At 38.8% G+C, this 16,780-nt stretch overlaps 1 protein-coding gene and 1 pseudogene across 2 annotated transcripts; one reads left to right on the forward strand and one right to left on the reverse strand.

Moving 5' to 3' along the window:
* Nucleotides 1–15: 15 nt before the first annotated feature.
* Nucleotides 16–6,283, reverse strand: LOC117626128 (uncharacterized protein At5g08430-like). Of its 2 annotated transcripts, none has more exons than XM_034357779.1 (6): nt 5,040–6,283; nt 4,418–4,477; nt 2,625–2,675; nt 1,431–1,501; nt 984–1,261; nt 16–625 (listed from the first exon to the last, which is right to left on the reverse strand). In XM_034357779.1, the coding sequence occupies exons 1-6, from the start codon at nt 5,901–5,903 to the stop codon at nt 204–206; spliced, it is 1,746 nt and encodes a 581-aa protein (XP_034213670.1). In that variant the 5' UTR covers nt 5,904–6,283; the 3' UTR covers nt 16–203. The 2 variants fall into 2 exon arrangements, with proteins under 2 accessions (XP_034213670.1, XP_034213672.1); XM_034357781.1 differs by having other exon boundaries at nt 16–622; nt 5,040–6,282.
* Nucleotides 6,284–15,182: 8,899 nt separating this feature from the next.
* On the forward strand, nt 15,183–16,780 carry LOC117625658 (annotated as a pseudogene).

Genomic DNA, 16,780 nt, shown 5'->3' on the forward strand with positions numbered 1-16,780 from the left:
TCATTTCAAAATCCGTAGTATAAATTAGCATTGCATATTCAATTACCAGCACAAATCAAATTATCTGAAATCTCAAGAATTTCCAGTAAAGCAAGCTCTAAGCATTAAAATTCATCACCATGACAGCCAAGATTGTCATATCATGCATGGAAATTTTATTCGGATAAAGACAGATGAACCCTGAACTAATGACTAACCAAAATCTAATCTTTTGAAACTTTATTCGGATAAGTCTGCTGAAGAATGCGTTTCAATAATACAGCTTGATTTAGGCTCTGACCTGCCTTCCAAATTTTGAAATCTGGAGGAAAGTATTCAGCATCGCTCCATGACTTTAAGGAATCAATTGAAAAGGGACCCTGTATGTTTCCCTGGGGATCTAAATAATGCCATATCAAGCTCCCCAGCTGATCACCAGGAATCTCCTTTACGTCATATCTTTCTTCATTTTCCTCATCATTACTTAAATCAATTACCTGAGATGTTATTACCAGCTTATCCACCAGGTTCTGAAATCCCTTAGTGTCTATAATTCCATGCTTTTTCTCACCATTGCTCCTGTTTACGGAGTACTCTGTCGGTTGTTCCCGCCATTCTTGCCAAGAAGCATCATGCTTGCTTGCTGCTGAAAAATAATGAACATAAATATCATTTTTCATTTTTTTGAAATGGTATTGTTTCCTTATTTCTACCAACAACAACAACAACAATATTAATAATGATAATAATAAAATGTAATGACAAAAATAGCTAATGTTTATATTCTCAACAGGCCACCCTCACATAAAGACATGAATATTTGGGAGACCTGGGGCACATCTAGGCAACTTGGGCCTGACATGTAGATGAATTGCCCGCTTTATACCATGTTAAACTTGGAGCGTCAAACCCAAGACCAATTGGCCATGAGTGAGGCCCAAAATTTTATTGATGCAAAGGTTTAGCATATCTGACATGAAATCATCATCTTCTTAAAAACGCACCTTCAGAATCCACGCCACCTGAGGTCCGAGTTAATAGAGCTTCTTCTTCTGGTACATCACAAGTAGGAGCTGGCATATCACAAATAGGAGCTTCTGAAGCACCCCTTTGGATATCTGTTGGTGAACTGTGGTTTCTTTCTTGTACTTCATCTGGAGCATCCTTCGGTGCAACTTCTAGCTCTATTTCATCTGCAATGACTTCTGGAACCTCATGCAACAATCTTGCCTGTTCATCTGGAGTCTGAAGCAATTGTCTTCTCTCCAAGTACTCAAACAGCGTAAAATATCAACCAAGTTAAAGATCCAATGAGCAATTTCTTTCACTTCTGTTATAAAATATGAATCATATTGCCTCATTGTGAGTAAAAGTTGATTGGGCAATACTTCTGCAAATCAGGCAACATATTAAAGCATGGCATATAAGCTGTAGATATTTTGAAAGGATATTCTCGGCGCCATCCCTTTTCATTGGCTCGATCAATTAGTTTCTGTAACAAAGCAAGTTCTCTCACGAGCCACTGAAACAAATCCACCACAAGATGGAGAAAATGTCACACAATCAACCTCCACTTACATCACAGGCATCAGAGAAAGTCCATAGTTTGGGTGAGAAGTGGTAGCCCCACAAGGGAGACGCCAATATAAATAAATAAAAGTTAATCAATTTTCTGTTTAGAATTTAGTCCCTGATGATAAGGAATCAGCAGAATTGCAAAATATGGTTAGAGAGCTAACATATGCAGAATATGCTATATGTCTGTAGAGGGAAAAGAAGGATATCCCTTGGATCATGATTTATTTTGGACATTACAGCACAACACCTATAGGATATGTCGAGAAAATAGGGAAAGAATGAGATTCCTTAATCCTAACCCTACAATGCGTTTAAATAGAATACAACTCTCATCACAATATGAAACTAAATAACAACCAAATAACTTAATTCACAAAACTAGACCGCACCCTTAAACAAACCAGGCAAACAAACATTCTGACCTACTTTGATTCATATTTATCACAAACCAGACCCTCTCTCATAAGTCAACCACCTCCCCACGCCCAACATCATCAAATGTCCTTCTATTTCTTTTCTTCCAAACTACGCAACAAATAGCCGTCACAGCACACCTCCCCAAGACCACAACCCTGTTGCCCCCAAAAAAATTAAGCTTCCACATAATGATGTATTACATGAAGCAAGAGTAACCCAGCTAAAACTAAACACCCTTAGCCACAATGACAGTGCAACTAATGACTACGCAAATGATGCATGCCTTCAGCACCACATCTAAACGCAGCACACAAACAGGGAGAACATCAAAAAGACCTTCTCCTTTGAGCCATATCACAAAGGTTCATTCTCACATGAGCAGTTATCCAAGGTAACACCTGTACCATAGGTGATCCTTTACGTACAATAAACTTTTATTCTCCAACACTACCCCTCAAGCAACAGCAAAGATGTAAAAAACATTTTGGCATGGCATGCATATTATCGATAAACATCTCTTCCTTTTGGGTTCATTACACACGAACAATATAAAAACTTAGCCCCTATTTGAAAAAATACACAAACTTGCAAAACACTCTGACAGAGATTCTTCTGTTGACATGAAAATTTATCTATAGTTGAATACTTACATGCTTTGTTATATCCTCATGCAACATCTGGACCTTTTGTTGAAGCTCCACCTGTCAAAAGTTTAACAAACAGATTAAAAAGATGAAGGGTAAAATATTAGAACATATGTAGCTGACCATAAAGAGAAAAGAAAAAGACTATTCTGCACATAGATCTGATAATCAATAGCATGGCAAAGAGAATAAAAACTCCACACCAAAGACAACCAAAATTACAAGGTTCAACAAGTTGACTACGTTCATAGAGGAGAGAATCCACAAATAAGCAGTAATAATTTTAAAGGTGTTAACCTCTTTAACAGTTATCTGAAAAGTTTGCCATGAAGGAAGCCCCCACAAGGGGTAGCTGAGTAAGAGGCTCACCTGTTACCTCTGCCCTCTAGAGAGGAAGGCCCTAGGGCAGTATAAATTAGTATCCCTTAATATATTGAACATAAGACAACACATGATGGCTTTCGCTCAGTAAGTATTATATCAAGCAATGAATTCCGTTGCTTCATGGTACCCACTTGCACCCTTTTGGTGGACTACGCTCAAGTCCAAGGTAATTCTTGAGTATATTTGTTAGGACTAGCTTAGCTTAGCAAACATAGCAGTAAATTTGTTATCTGAGTTTTATTTTGGTTAGTTGGGGAGGCGGGCATCTATTGGTTTCTGTTGTGTTCCTGATGGTTTTCTTGTCCATATTATTTTGTAATTTCTTTTTGCTCTAACAAAATTGTTGTTTCCTATTATATCCAATTACCAACGAGATGGTTGGCCAAGCAAATAACCTTCTTCCCATTTTGATAGGTTAATAAACATTAGTATAAGAATGCCCAGCCACCATTACCTGAGTTGTATACAAGAGGACAAAGGTATATAGCCAAAAACAGAATCCAACAAAAGGTGAGATAATAACAGGTATCCTAATTCACCACTCAAACAACCACCTTAACATATTGGACATCACTTCCACAGTGGAATGTTCTACCCTTCAAAATCTATTACGTTCCTTTCTAGTCACAAGGACCAGAAAGGCACACCTTATCCAGCAAAAACTCTTGTAGAAAATATTAAACATTAGACAATCTCCAACACACAGAACTTTAGCAAAAGCACCTACTACTAAGATTCTCAATCAGAGTTTGCAACCTCCCCTAAAACCAAAAGTTATCCAATTTTAACGTGCTTAAAAGGTATTCCAAAATAACTACCTTAACCGCATTCAATACTTCTTTCCAAACTTTTACAGGTACTGGCTACCAAGGGCCATGCTAAGTAGACAAGAGATAAACAAGACCAGTTCACGCCACTAGATACATGAGAAATTCAACCACACTAATATATGGAACCGAAGGCATGCTGCCCAACTCATTGTCTGAATTCGGGAATATCTTTGGTGAGAATTTAGAAGAACAAAATCCAGAATAAAAGTACATTTAACCATAACTGGTTTCCATATTATTATGCAACTAACACCCATTCAACCATGGCATATGTGTTTGGGCATCGAAAGACGGTAATCATGTGGAACTAAACCATTTATTTTGAAACCTTGAACAGACTAAATCCTTGCTTTCACCTCAAGACCTCTGTTGTGTAAGAAAAAGCTTCTTGATGGTTATATAGAGTAGATTAGTAGTTACTAAACATGTGAAAGGAAGCAAAGTTCCATAAGTTTCGCGTATGACGTGGTAACATTCTTTTTTCTATGTTTCCAAAATACTACCTACTTTTGGCATAGGAAACATGATTTGTATAGAAGCCAAAAAAGAAGAGAAATTTTACAGGGACAAGAAATTAGCAGTTACCACTGTAAGACTCTTGAGCAACCCATCTTTTATTCTTTGACGCAAATCCTCACATTCTTCCTGCAAAGCAACCAGCAGAAATGGTTAGGCAAGATAAATAAAACATGCACAATTATATTAACGAATGCCAGAACCTGATGCATACTTAAAAGAAGGAATTACTGACAGAAGGCTTTTGAGGAATTTCACAAGAACAGGGTAAGAAATGCACCAACAAATGAAACATACATTAATCTCATTTTAAACAGGGAAGATTCAGCGTGTGTGACATTAGAACAATAAGCTTGGTATCAAGTATTGAATTATAGGATATATCATTTAGGGAGGTCTTGGGCGACACAGTGTTAATTTAATCAGCACAAAGGGTTTTTTTAAAAGGGAGGCAAATTTTCAAGATCGATTTTTCAAAAGGCTAAGGTTTTAAGACAATATGGAGTGGAGGTGGAGTTTTATTGTGGAGAAGAAAAATTTGTTTGGCAGGCAGCGTATTCATCTGAAATTATTAAAATAACCCTAATTTAGAATTGTTCCCAAAAAAAAAAACACCAATTGGCATTTGAGGAACTAGACAGCAGCAACAGGAGTGATCCATTAAGTAGATTGATTAGATTTCGGGTTTTACCGGGGAGAAGTTATCATCGGACAGCTCGGAAATTTGGACTTGTTTTGGGAGGACGAGACCGGAAAGCCGAAGAAGAACACCTCTGTTGCTGCTGCTTACATTATCATCATGAACAACACCTGTAACTTGGAGAAGCTGGTGAGAGTTCTTCTGCGAGATGTCATTAGGGTCGGCCTTGATTCTGACAAGGCTTCCCACAACTTTAGCCTCCTCAAACAACGCTTGATTTTGTGGCTGCTGCTGCTGCTGCTCCTGCTGATTGTGAAGAAGAAGAAGATGCTCCACCAAAGACCTCCGCAAATACACCAGCTTTATATTCTCGGGGATGACGGCCGCAAAACAGCTTTTGCTTTTTGGAGGACAAGCAGAATCGATTCTCTTGGGATTTTTCTGCTTCCGCTGTCGAGGTTGCGATTGAGAAATGTTGTCGTCTGCTGAGCCTAAGAAGTAATTGGAAAAGGGGTTTTCGTCGTCGTCGTCGTTTTCGTGGTCGTCGGTTGAGTCGTCTTGTTGATTTTCGGCGAAATGTTGGTGAAGCAAGTCGTAGATTTTGACTCGGCCAATGGTTTTGCGGCCGAAGAGCGAGTGGAGTGTGTCGTCGCAGACGATTCTCTTCTTCTTGGTGGGGTGCTGAAGCTTGTGTTGATTGACGTAGTCGGTGATGATGGAGGCGACGTCGTATTGCGAGATTGGATTGCTGGTGTCTCTGCCAATCGATTCCAGAAACTCAAAGAGCCGCCTGGAGCCCCACCCGGTAAACTCCACTTGTTTCTTGGACCGGACCCGTTTGCTTTGTCTGAACGGAGTCGAATTCGGATCCGGGTTCGGAGTCGGATCCACCATCCAACTGAATGAACAATCCATCGATCAAATCAAAACCACCTTCTTGTTCTTCTTTTACCTCCACAGCGAAAACGCTCAGAGACTCACATAGTGAAGAAGAAACTGAACAATGATGACGTTGGCCAGTTAGACGCTTTTACGCCTCTTCAGGCACACCTGGCTGCCCACGTCAACAACAAATCGCCACATGTCTCTTCTTTTCAGCTCCTCTTCAATTAAATTAAATAAATAAATTTGAATTTCCGAAGGACACTTTCTTCTTTTATTTTCTTTCTTTCTTTCTTTCTTTGTACAATCAATTTGGTAACTATTTGGTACAAGTGGAATCAATCCAATATAGGGCGGCCTCGTCGGAATCAATCTACTCAGCTGCATGGAACCGCCTTCCTGAAAAGACCCACCTTTTTTCCGTTTTTTCTTTCCTTCATGGGATTTTTCAGACAATGTAAATGTTTTTTTTTTTTAAATGCAAAAAGGAGAATTACAAACTAAAATCTCGCGAGGACGGAGGTCAAAAGAGGTCAAAAAAGAAAGCGGAGGAACAGAATGAGGGAACGTGGTTTCGATTTGAATGGGGGAAATGTAAATTTGAATTTTTTTTTAAAAGTTTTTTTCACAAATAAATTGACTTAAATTTATTTAAATAAACCGTTGGATTGTAAAATAAATTTAATTTGAACTGTTGGTTTATTATCACGTATGTACATAAAATTTGAGAACCCGAAAAGATTTCATCTCACATCATTATTATTTCTTATTTGCACACAATTCAAAATCTAACATGACAAGATTTCATCTTATTTTCAATCGTTGGATTGAATCCTCTTACCTCAATCTCAATCATCAAATTCTTATCTCAAATATCATCTACGTTTATACCATATCTTATCGGCCAATTACTTTGCGACATGTGGAACATGGGACTCACAAAGCGGGTCCACAAAGACTAGTGAAGTACTAAAGCCCATGAATTACCATCGGCGATAGGTGAGCTTCGGCAACCCATCCTACCGATCTGGCCAACGAAGGCGCCTCACAAAGTTATCACTTACATGGACATGTGGCAACCTCTCAGGAAATGCCTAAAGTCCCACATTGATAAACAACTCGAGATGCACACCCCCTAAAAGTCTATAAATAGGGGCACAAGTCCCCAAAAGCAAGATAACAGGAACATTCGGCTACTTAGCCCTTACTCTATCAAAATCATTATTCATTTCATTCTTAAAGTTAACTTAAGCATCAAAGAGCCTTTGACTGATGCCACACCAATACCTAAGGTCTTATCGTTTGTTATCTGTCTTGTTGATCGTCCACGTCTGCCGAAAAGCTTGAGACCCGAGACTATTAGCGCCACTGGTCATCGTCATCGACAACACTAATAATTATTGAAAATTTTAAAAAACCCAAGTTTGTTAACCATCAGTAACAGACGTTGGTAATAATCGGCAGGTAGCCTATTTTATTTCCTTAATTATTAGCCATCGGCAATAGGATAATAAGCATCACATGCAAACACTATTATCTACGATTAAATTCGCATAATCATATGCATAAAAATAAACAAGTAGGTTATCATAAAAGAACGGTCCAACGACCCCAAAATATATGTTTTTTAAAATAAAATAAATAAATAAAGCCTTTCGTCACACTCTTTAAAGTATTAGAAATACATATCCACAGGTAGTTGATAAATAAAAAAGCTTCAAATCATTCTCTCGACAGTTTTTTCAATCAAAGCAGGCACAACATCCTCAGCAGCAACAGGGTCCGGTAAAGCTCCTTCTGTCTTCTCGGGAACGGCATCTCCATCAATCACCTTCTGAGAGGCATCTTCACCTTCATATTCTTCTATCATTTCCTCTGTTAGGTCTTTTGACAGAGACAACATCTTTCCCATGAAGTTCTTATTCAGCTTATGGCTTGGGTTGAAGCGCTTGAACCTATAAATAAGGTCATCACACTCCATGCCAACTTCTTTATCTATAAGAGTCGCAAAATCCTTTGACGAACGATAATTGGCAATGGCTTTTGCCACTACCGCTTCCACTTTGATAAGGTCATAATTTCACACATTTGCATGCCTTCTTTGCTTAGTAATTTTGTTTAGCTTCTCTTTATTTTCAGTCTCTTACCTTTGTTTGTGTGTTTTATAGGTTAAGACAGCAAGGGGATGACATTTGATACAATTCATGCATGTTAAGGGCTGAGTGGCACAAGAGGAATATGAGCTTAAAGACAAAACCAATTTGAGCCACACTCCTTGTCAGTCCAGTTTCGTAGGTCATCTTGCAGGCCTCATTTCAGCAACTTACACAGGTTAGATGAGGAGACATCCTTGATAGAAGTTGTTCCAATGGGTGTCTATTATAACATATCCAAATTTCAGCCCAATTGGATATATCTGGAAGCCCTCAGCACGTCAAAGACTGAACCAAGTCCACAGAAATGTCATGTTGGCTGCCATCACATTTAATGTGGCTACATCCCTAGAGCCATGTGTACACATGGGCAGCCACACATAGGAGTCAAATCAGCTCAGAAGCTCAGAAAGATGAACAAAATTCAAGCTTTCCATAAAGAACCCATACCAAAGCATGTATTTGTCAGCTGGAGCAGTTGGCAAGAATGGGCAAGTATGGGCAGCTGGAGCAGTTGGAGCAGCTAAGAGAGGTGTGCTTCACCAGCCAAAGGGGAGGACGAAATTGCACTCTATAAATAGAGAGTTGCACACTCATTCGAGGGGTCAGACACACACATTCACTTCATCCATTACTCTCATACACACATTCAGATTCACCACAAAGAGAGAAGAGAGCTTGGAGCTGTCAAGGGAGCTTGGAGCTGTCCTGGGAACTTCCTTGCTGCCATCATCTAGTTCTTCTCCTCTCTTTATCCTATCTATGTATTTCTTATTTTCTGTATTCATAGTTATGTCTAACTAATCCATTTTGTTAGGGCTTAGGATGAAGCCCTAGTCATGAATATTCAATGTTATGGATGATTTTATAGTTAATTGATTTCCTTGCTTTTATTATCAAGTTGTTAATCTCCAGTTTATTATGTGCTTGATGTATGTTTTCTTGGAGTAGCTAACTAGGATTTTATGCATCTAGCACAGGTTGGGAAGGGGTTTAGATTCACCAATTCTACTCTCCTTTCACAAGCAACACATGAATGGCCTAAGAATCATTCAAGGGGTTAATAACCATAAGTTGACTAGGACAGATACCATGTTCTAGGACTTGTGTGATTATCATATTCTCAAGGAGCTTAATGACTCTTGTATGCTTTATTCTAAGTAGATACCATGCTTAGGTTGCATATTAGAGATCACGTGTTGTGTAGATACCATGCATAATCACATGCCTTAGGAGAATCATGCATCCTGCACCTAGATACCATAGGCTTGTATGCGATAATCTATTGTTGATGAAGCTTGAGTCAATTTCTATGCATTCATAACTTGGATAGGAAAACTAGTGGTGGATTCCAAGGCTCTAACATCTCTCAATCATTGTTTCACAACTTGTTGATTGCTGCTAGTGTTTAATTTCGAGTACTTTCATTTCACCTTCTTCTTTTCATTTCAACAACAAAACCCCCCAATTCGAGTGCGTGTGTGGTGCTAGGATTCTGTCCTAGACCTTGAGTAATTAGCAAGAGGCATTGTTGAATTCGACCTTGCCTTTAGCTAGTTAGTCAGTTTCTTTGTTTTATGTTTTTTTTTTCTAGCATTCTAAGTAATTTAACTTGGAACCAAGTTACCATTCTCCGTGGGATCGACCTCGTATTTACATAAGCTATACTATAAATGGTTCGTGCACTTGCGAGAATTAAAGTTGCTGTTTTTAATAACTCATTTTAGTTGTTAAGAATTGGCTCAACAAGTTTTTGGCGCCGTTGCCGGGGAATCGGTAACGATGGTGCTATAGTTAGATTACTTTGATTGTTTTGTTTTTGTTTGTTTCATTTGTTTCTTTTCATTGGTTTTTCTTTTAGTATTCAGTTTTTGTATTTAGTTTTATCTCCATTGAAAGCACTGAATTGACTTCCTTGGTGTGTGCATGTCCAAATCTGACCAGGAGCAAAGTTCACCTGAGCCACTCTCTTAAAGCTCACTAGAGTTTGGACGTCCGGCTGAAGACGTGAAACTTAGCGCTTCTTGGGAGGCAACCCAAGGTGACGAGGAGAAGATAGAATATGCAAGGAAGCTTGCTTGCGTCCTAATCGCTTCAAAGGGGAGTTTTTCTGAACTCTAACCTTTGGTTATGTCTTTCCCTTGTCTTCTTTCCTTTCATTTATGAGGCATTGCTTTTTCTTACACTCTAAACAATGAGGACAATGTTTCATTTAAGTTTGGGGGGAAGGATTTAGTTAGTTTCTTTCAAATTATCAAATTTTAAAATTTTGAGTGTGTTTAATGGCCAAAAACGCAGGATTTTGTGTTTTGTTTTGTTATCCTTCCAAACACCTATGATAAGACTTGGATCTAATACAAATATGGTTTCTCAAAAATTGATAGTCATTGTTTAAGGACTTTGTGTGGTTCTGAGTTAACTCTGTCTTGCATGCCATCCTTGCACTTATTGAGCACTTTGCCAAGTTAGTCCAATTTCTTGCTACTTGGAGATGTTATGCAATTCTACTTATCTCATGATCTTGGTTTCATACTCTAGAACTTATTTGAATATCTCTTGAGACGTTTTGTTGCCATACAATGCTTAGGAAGTGATTTAGGCCATGTTTGAACCGTTTGAGCTTTTCTAACCATCCCTCTACATGTATTCATCCCTAGTCAACCCATTTGAGCCTACGTTAATCCTCTCTTTGTGTAAACCATTCCTACCATAATGAACCTCTGTGTTCTTATTCTTACTTATTCTTTGAGCAATTAAAGTTATCTTCAAAAGAGAGTTATAAAGAATGCAAGGTTTTTGGAGCAAAAGTGAATCATTAGTGCCATAACCCAAGTGTTGAAAAGAAATAAGTTTGGGGGGTATTGGTAACTAATCAAAAGAGGTAATGAAGTGTGACCAATGTAGTCACGGCCCTAGGGTGTTATAAAAGAGAAGATCATGGTGATCTAGGGTAAAGAGCCACAAAATTAGGCCAAAATACACAGATATGAAGGTGCTGAAATTATGTTCAAAATATGCTCATGTATGTGTTCCTTGCTTGTTACAAAGTTCAGTCATCTCTCATGCTCTTACCTATGCTTTAGTTGTTCTCAAGATGTTGTTATATATCCATATCCCCTCTTCCATTCAACTACTACCCTAAGCCTCATTACAACCCTTGCAAAGTCCTTTTGATCCTTGGTATTGTATGGTATTACTGTGGAGAGCTGATTTGATAATGAGCTTATGGGGTTTGGAATTCTTGATTTTGATAGAAGTGTGTGCGCATGTACTTTTCTGAGTTGCAGGTGTTGTTCTGATTTGGCATTCACACACTACACTTAAGGGTGTCATTGTGAGCTTTGCTTTCTCTTGAATCATGTGTGGAACTTAGATTGTGATTGTTGTGTTTCTTTGGGGCCAATGCTGTGATTCTTTGAGGATATTGTTTGGAAGGCTAGTTGCTTATTTCCTGTTTCCTAAATTGTAGTTTTATTTTGTTTTGCTTGAGGACTAGCAAAATCTAAGTTTGGGGGTATTTGATAAGGTCATAATTTCACACATTTGCATGCCTTCTTTGCTTAGTAATTTTGTTTAGCTTCTCTTTATTTTCAGTCTCTTACCTTTGTTTGTGTGTTTTATAGGTTAAGACAGCAAGGGGATGACATTTGATACAATTCATGCATGTTAAGGGCTGAGTGGCACAAGAGGAATATGAGCTTAAAGACAAAACCAATTTGAGCCACACTCCTTGTCAGTCCAGTTTCGTGGGTCATCTTGCAGGCCTCATTTCAGCAACTTACACAGGGTGGATGAGGAGACATCCTTGATAGAAGTTGTTCCAATGGGTGTCTACTATAACATATCCAAATTTCAGCCCAATTTGATATATCTGGACCCCTCAGCACATCAAAGACTGAACTAAGTCCACAGAAATGTCATGTTGGCTGCCATCACTTTTAATGTGACTACATCCCTAGAGCCATGTGCCAAGCATGGGCAGCCACACATGTATTTGTCAGCTGCAGACAAGCATGGGTAGACAAGCATGGTAGCAAGCATGGGCAGACAAGCATGGGCAGACAAGCATGGGTAGACCAAGCATGGGCAGCCAAGCATGGGCAGACAAGCATGGGCAGCCAAGTATGGGTCAGCTGGAGCAGTTGGGAGCAGCTAAGAGAAGTGTGCTTCACCAGCCAAAGGGGAGCTCGAAATTCACTCTATAAATAGAGAGTTTGCACACTCATTCAAGGGGAGAGTCAGACACACACATTCACATAATCCATACTCTCATACACACATTCACCACAAAGAGAGAAGAGAGCTTGGAGCTGTCAAGGGAGCTTGGAGCTGTCCTGGGAACTTCCTTGCTGCCATCATCTAGTTCTTCTCCTCTCTTTATCCTATCTATGTATTTTTATTTTCTGTATTCATAGTTATGTCTAACTAATCCATTTAGTTAGGGCTTAGGATGAAGCCCTAGTCATGAATATTCAATGTTATGGATGATTTTATAGTTAATTGATTTCCTTGCTTTTATTATCAAGTTGTTAATCTCCAGTTTATTATGTGCTTGATGTATGTTTTCTTGGAGTAGCTAACTAGGATTTTATGCATCTAGCACAGGTTGGGAAGGGGTTTAGATTCACCAATTCTACTCTCCTTTCACAAGCAACACATGAATGGCCTAAGAATCATTCAAGGGGTTAATAACCATAAGTTGACTAGGACAGATACCATGTTCTAGGACTTGTGTGATTATCATATTCTCAAGGAGCTTAATGACTCTTGTATGCTTTATTCTAAGTAGATACCATGCTTAGGTTGCATATTAGAGATCACGTGTTGTGTAGATACCATGCATAATCACATGCCTTAGGAGAATCATGCATCCTGCACCTAGATACCATAGGCTTGTATGCGATAATCTATTGTTGATGAAGCTTGAGTCAATTTCTATGCATTCATAACTTGGATAGGAAAACTAGTGGTGGATTCCAAGGCTCTAACATCTCTCAATCATTGTTTCACAACTTGTTGATTGCTGCTAGTGTTTAATTTCGAGTACTTTCATTTCACCTTCTTCTTTTCATTTCAACAACAAAACCCCCAATTCGAGTGCGTGTGTGGTGCTAGGATTCTGTCCTAGACCTTGAGTAATTAGCAAGAGGCATTGTTGAATTCGACCTTGCCTTTAGCTAGTTAGTCAGTTTCTTTGTTTTATGTTTTTTTTTCTAGCATTCTAAGTAATCTAACTTGGAACCAAGTTACCATTCTCCGTGGGATCGACCTCGTATTTACATAAGCTATACTATAAACGGTTCGTGCACTTGCGAGAATTAAAGTTGCTGTTTTTAATAACTCATTTTAGTTGTTAAGAATTGGCTCAACACACTTATTCGGCTCTCACTCGCTCCATAGCATATACCGCCACCTCCACTGTCGCCTATGCCACTTCGGCATCCCTAGCCGCTTTGATCGCTGCATCCAGATTAAACCTCAAGTTTGGCCTCAGAAGCTTGCACCTACCGTTTGGCAACCTCTTTATCCTTGAGCAAATGGGCATACGCTTGCAGTGCGAGACCAATAGCAACCTCTGAACGAAGCCTCTACTTAGATCCACCACCAACGTGCTGCTTAAGCTGCCTTTACTTTTGTTGGTGTAAAATGCTTCCTTTTCACCTTTTAATGAGACCCCTCCCATTTTTTTAGCCATAGCTTCTTGATCGGCAAGCAAATTTTCAAACTCAACAAGTGATGGTTGAGTATGCCACCTTTGCACATCGACAACGAAGCCTCGGTATTCAGGTCTCAGACCATGGATAATTATTCTTTTTATCCCAGATTCCACAATAGCAGCAGTAGGATCTAAATTAGAAATTTCACGGCATATGGACTTTACCTTGTGGAAGTACTGAGCAATTGTCATGTTGCGTTGTGCAACGGATAGCAGCTCGTTCTCAAGAAGCTGTAGTCTTGTGTCATTCCTTTTTTTAAAAAGTGTTGCAAAGGTGTCCCATGCTTCCTTTGGTGTTTTGGCTTTCCTTATGTGCTCCAATGTTTCTTCTTCAATTGTTGTCTTTAGGGCAAACATAGCTTTACCTGCTTTGATCTTCCACTTACGCAAAATGTCACTCTTGCCTTCTCGTGGTTGTGTAACATCATTGCCCCCCACGATATCCCAAAAATCTTGACCTTGCAAATAAGACTCCATACATGTTGCCCATGTGTTGTAATTTTTGTTGTTGAGCTTCATGAGTCCTCCAACTACGTGAAGATCACCCACCCATCGTGTCGGCATAATTCAGAAAGTACCGAACAAGCTTGATCTAAAGATGCAAACTTGTAGAGACAAACTCTTCAAACCTCAAGAAAGCTCCTGCAGAATCAGTCACTGACTGTACCGCTCTGATACCAATTGTTGAGCAAATTAGAGTACACAACTCTAATATAGACTTGTTGGAGACAAAACAAGTAAACAATTTACTTGTATTAGACTCACAAAATATTACAACAAGACAACTCTCAAAGGAAACACCAACTCTTACAAGCACTCTTTCTCACTTCTAAAGATAAACTCTAAAACACTCACACATCTCACAAAGACTGCTTAATTCTATAGCTTATTGCTCACTCTTCTTATTGATACTCTTCACTTCTTGATTGGTTGATTATACAATGCATGGCTTCATGCCTATTTATAGTTGTTCCTAGCCGACTTTGCCAAGTTCCACCGACTTGGGACTTCTTCTCCTAGCCACATATTGTTTCTTCTCTAGATAATTCTCCAAGCTTCAATTTGGCTACAAACTTGCTTACTCCACCGACTTGGGCTTTTATACTTCAGTTATTACTTTCGTTCTCTCCTAGATTGATCTACATATATATATATATAGTCCTGATCTCTTGGACCCCTGTAGTCCAAGAGATTTATGGTCACTCACCGTTGGATGTAAATTCAACTGTTCACTCATTTATGACTTGAATCGGGTAATAATCATTTATGTCATATTGCATTTATATATATCATTTTGAACCATTAGATTAATATCCAACGGTGGGTGACCACAATCTCTTGGACTCCTGTGGTCCAAGAGATCGGGACTGATATATATATATATATATATTATTCTAGATATTTGTAGTGGTAACAGACATTATCACCTTGTTGTTTACACTTATGGTGCTTCTAGAACATTGTAGAGATTGCTCCTCAAAATGGGCTAAGCTGGGGTTGATATTTTAACAGTTCTTGGGTCATGTGTTGCAATTTTGGCTCTTTGGCTTTTGAGGCAAATTCATGCAGTTATTTTCAAGTATGGTTTCGGTGGGAATGTGATTTTAGAGAGTTCACTTGTTGACATATATGGGAAATGTGGGGTTATGAGGGATGCTCGTGGAATATTTGATGAGATCCAGAATCCAAATGGCATATCTTGGAATATAACTGTGAGGCAGTATCTCGAGATGGGTGATGGAAAAAAATGCAATAATGATGTTTTTCCAGATGTTTGCGGTAGTTGTACGACCATTGAATTTCATATTTTCTAGTACTCTTGTTGCTTATTGGAGTATTTGTGCACTTGAAGAGGGAATGCAGATTCATTGAGCTATAATTGAAATAGGTTTTGAAAATGATAAGGTTGTTTTGAGCTCCCTTATCAATATGTACTCCAAGTGTGGGTAACTAGAGAATGCTTGTGCAATTTTCGATCAGCCCAAGTCGAAAAATTTGATTTATGAGACTTCAATTGTTTTAGGATATTCAATGAGTGGACAAACATGGAAGGCAAAGGAGTTCTTCAATGAAATGCCTGAACTCAATGTCGTAACTTGGAATGCAATGTTGGCAGGGTACACTCATTACTTCCAATGGGAAGAGGTCCTGATGGTGAACACAACGAAAAATATAGACCAAGCCACTCTTCAGTTAAGCCTCAAGGTGTGTGCTAGCCTTTCGGATGTTGAAATGGGAAAACATGTTCATGGATTCATTTACCGACATGGTTTCTATTCCTTTATCTTCGTTAGAAATGGCCTTCTTGACATGTATGGTGAATGTGGGAACTTGAGAGGTGCCAAAACAGACTGGTTTCACCAAATTAGACAACATCAAGACAGAGTTTCTTGGAATGCTTTGTTGTGTAGCTATGCTCATCATGGCCAGAGCAAACTAGCTATGACAATATTTGTGAAATGCAATTGGAGGAAACACCTTATGAGTTTATGTTTGCAATTCTCCTAGAAGCTTGTGCAAATATTTTTGCACTTGACCAATGAAAACAAATTCACTGTTTCATGATCAGAAATGGTTACACAATCGATAGTGTGGTCAAAGGGGCATTAGTTGACATGTATTCCAAGTGTCGTTCTATTGAGTATGCTATCATGGTTTTCAAAGAGAGGGCTTCAAGAGATGTAATTTTGTGGAACTCCATGATTTTGGAATGCTGTCACAACTATAAGGGGAGAGAAGTACTTAAATTGTTTGGTTTGATGGAGAAGTAACATTTCAAGGTGTTTTACATGCTTGTACATATAAAGGTCTTGTTGAGTTGGGTGGGTGGTATTTTGATTCGATCCAATGAGTACAGTACTATACCTAGATTAGAGCACTATGAGTGCATGGTTGAACTCTATAGCCAATGGGGGTACATGGATGAGCTTGAAAATTTTGTAAAGAAAATGCCATTTAATCCAACAGTCCCAGGTAGTGATTGCCAACGTTGCAGATTTGGAAGCTTAAACCACTACCTTGTCGAAAACATTCTACATTGA

This window comes from Prunus dulcis, chromosome 4 (genome assembly GCF_902201215.1).
Source record: "Prunus dulcis chromosome 4, ALMONDv2, whole genome shotgun sequence".
Classification (NCBI taxonomy): Eukaryota; Viridiplantae; Streptophyta; class Magnoliopsida; order Rosales; family Rosaceae; genus Prunus; species Prunus dulcis.

Coding starts and splice junctions, on each gene's coding strand:
- LOC117626128 (XM_034357779.1), bottom strand. CDS start 5,903: ATGGATTGTTCATTCAGTTGGATGGTGGATCCGACTCCGAACCCGGAT. Junction 1,502..2,624: donor ATGAGGATATAACAAAGCAT/GTAAGTATTCAA, acceptor GATTTGTTTCAG/TGGCTCGTGAGAGAACTTGC. Junction 626..983: donor AGGTGGCGTGGATTCTGAAG/GTGCGTTTTTAA, acceptor ATTATTTTTCAG/CAGCAAGCAAGCATGATGCT.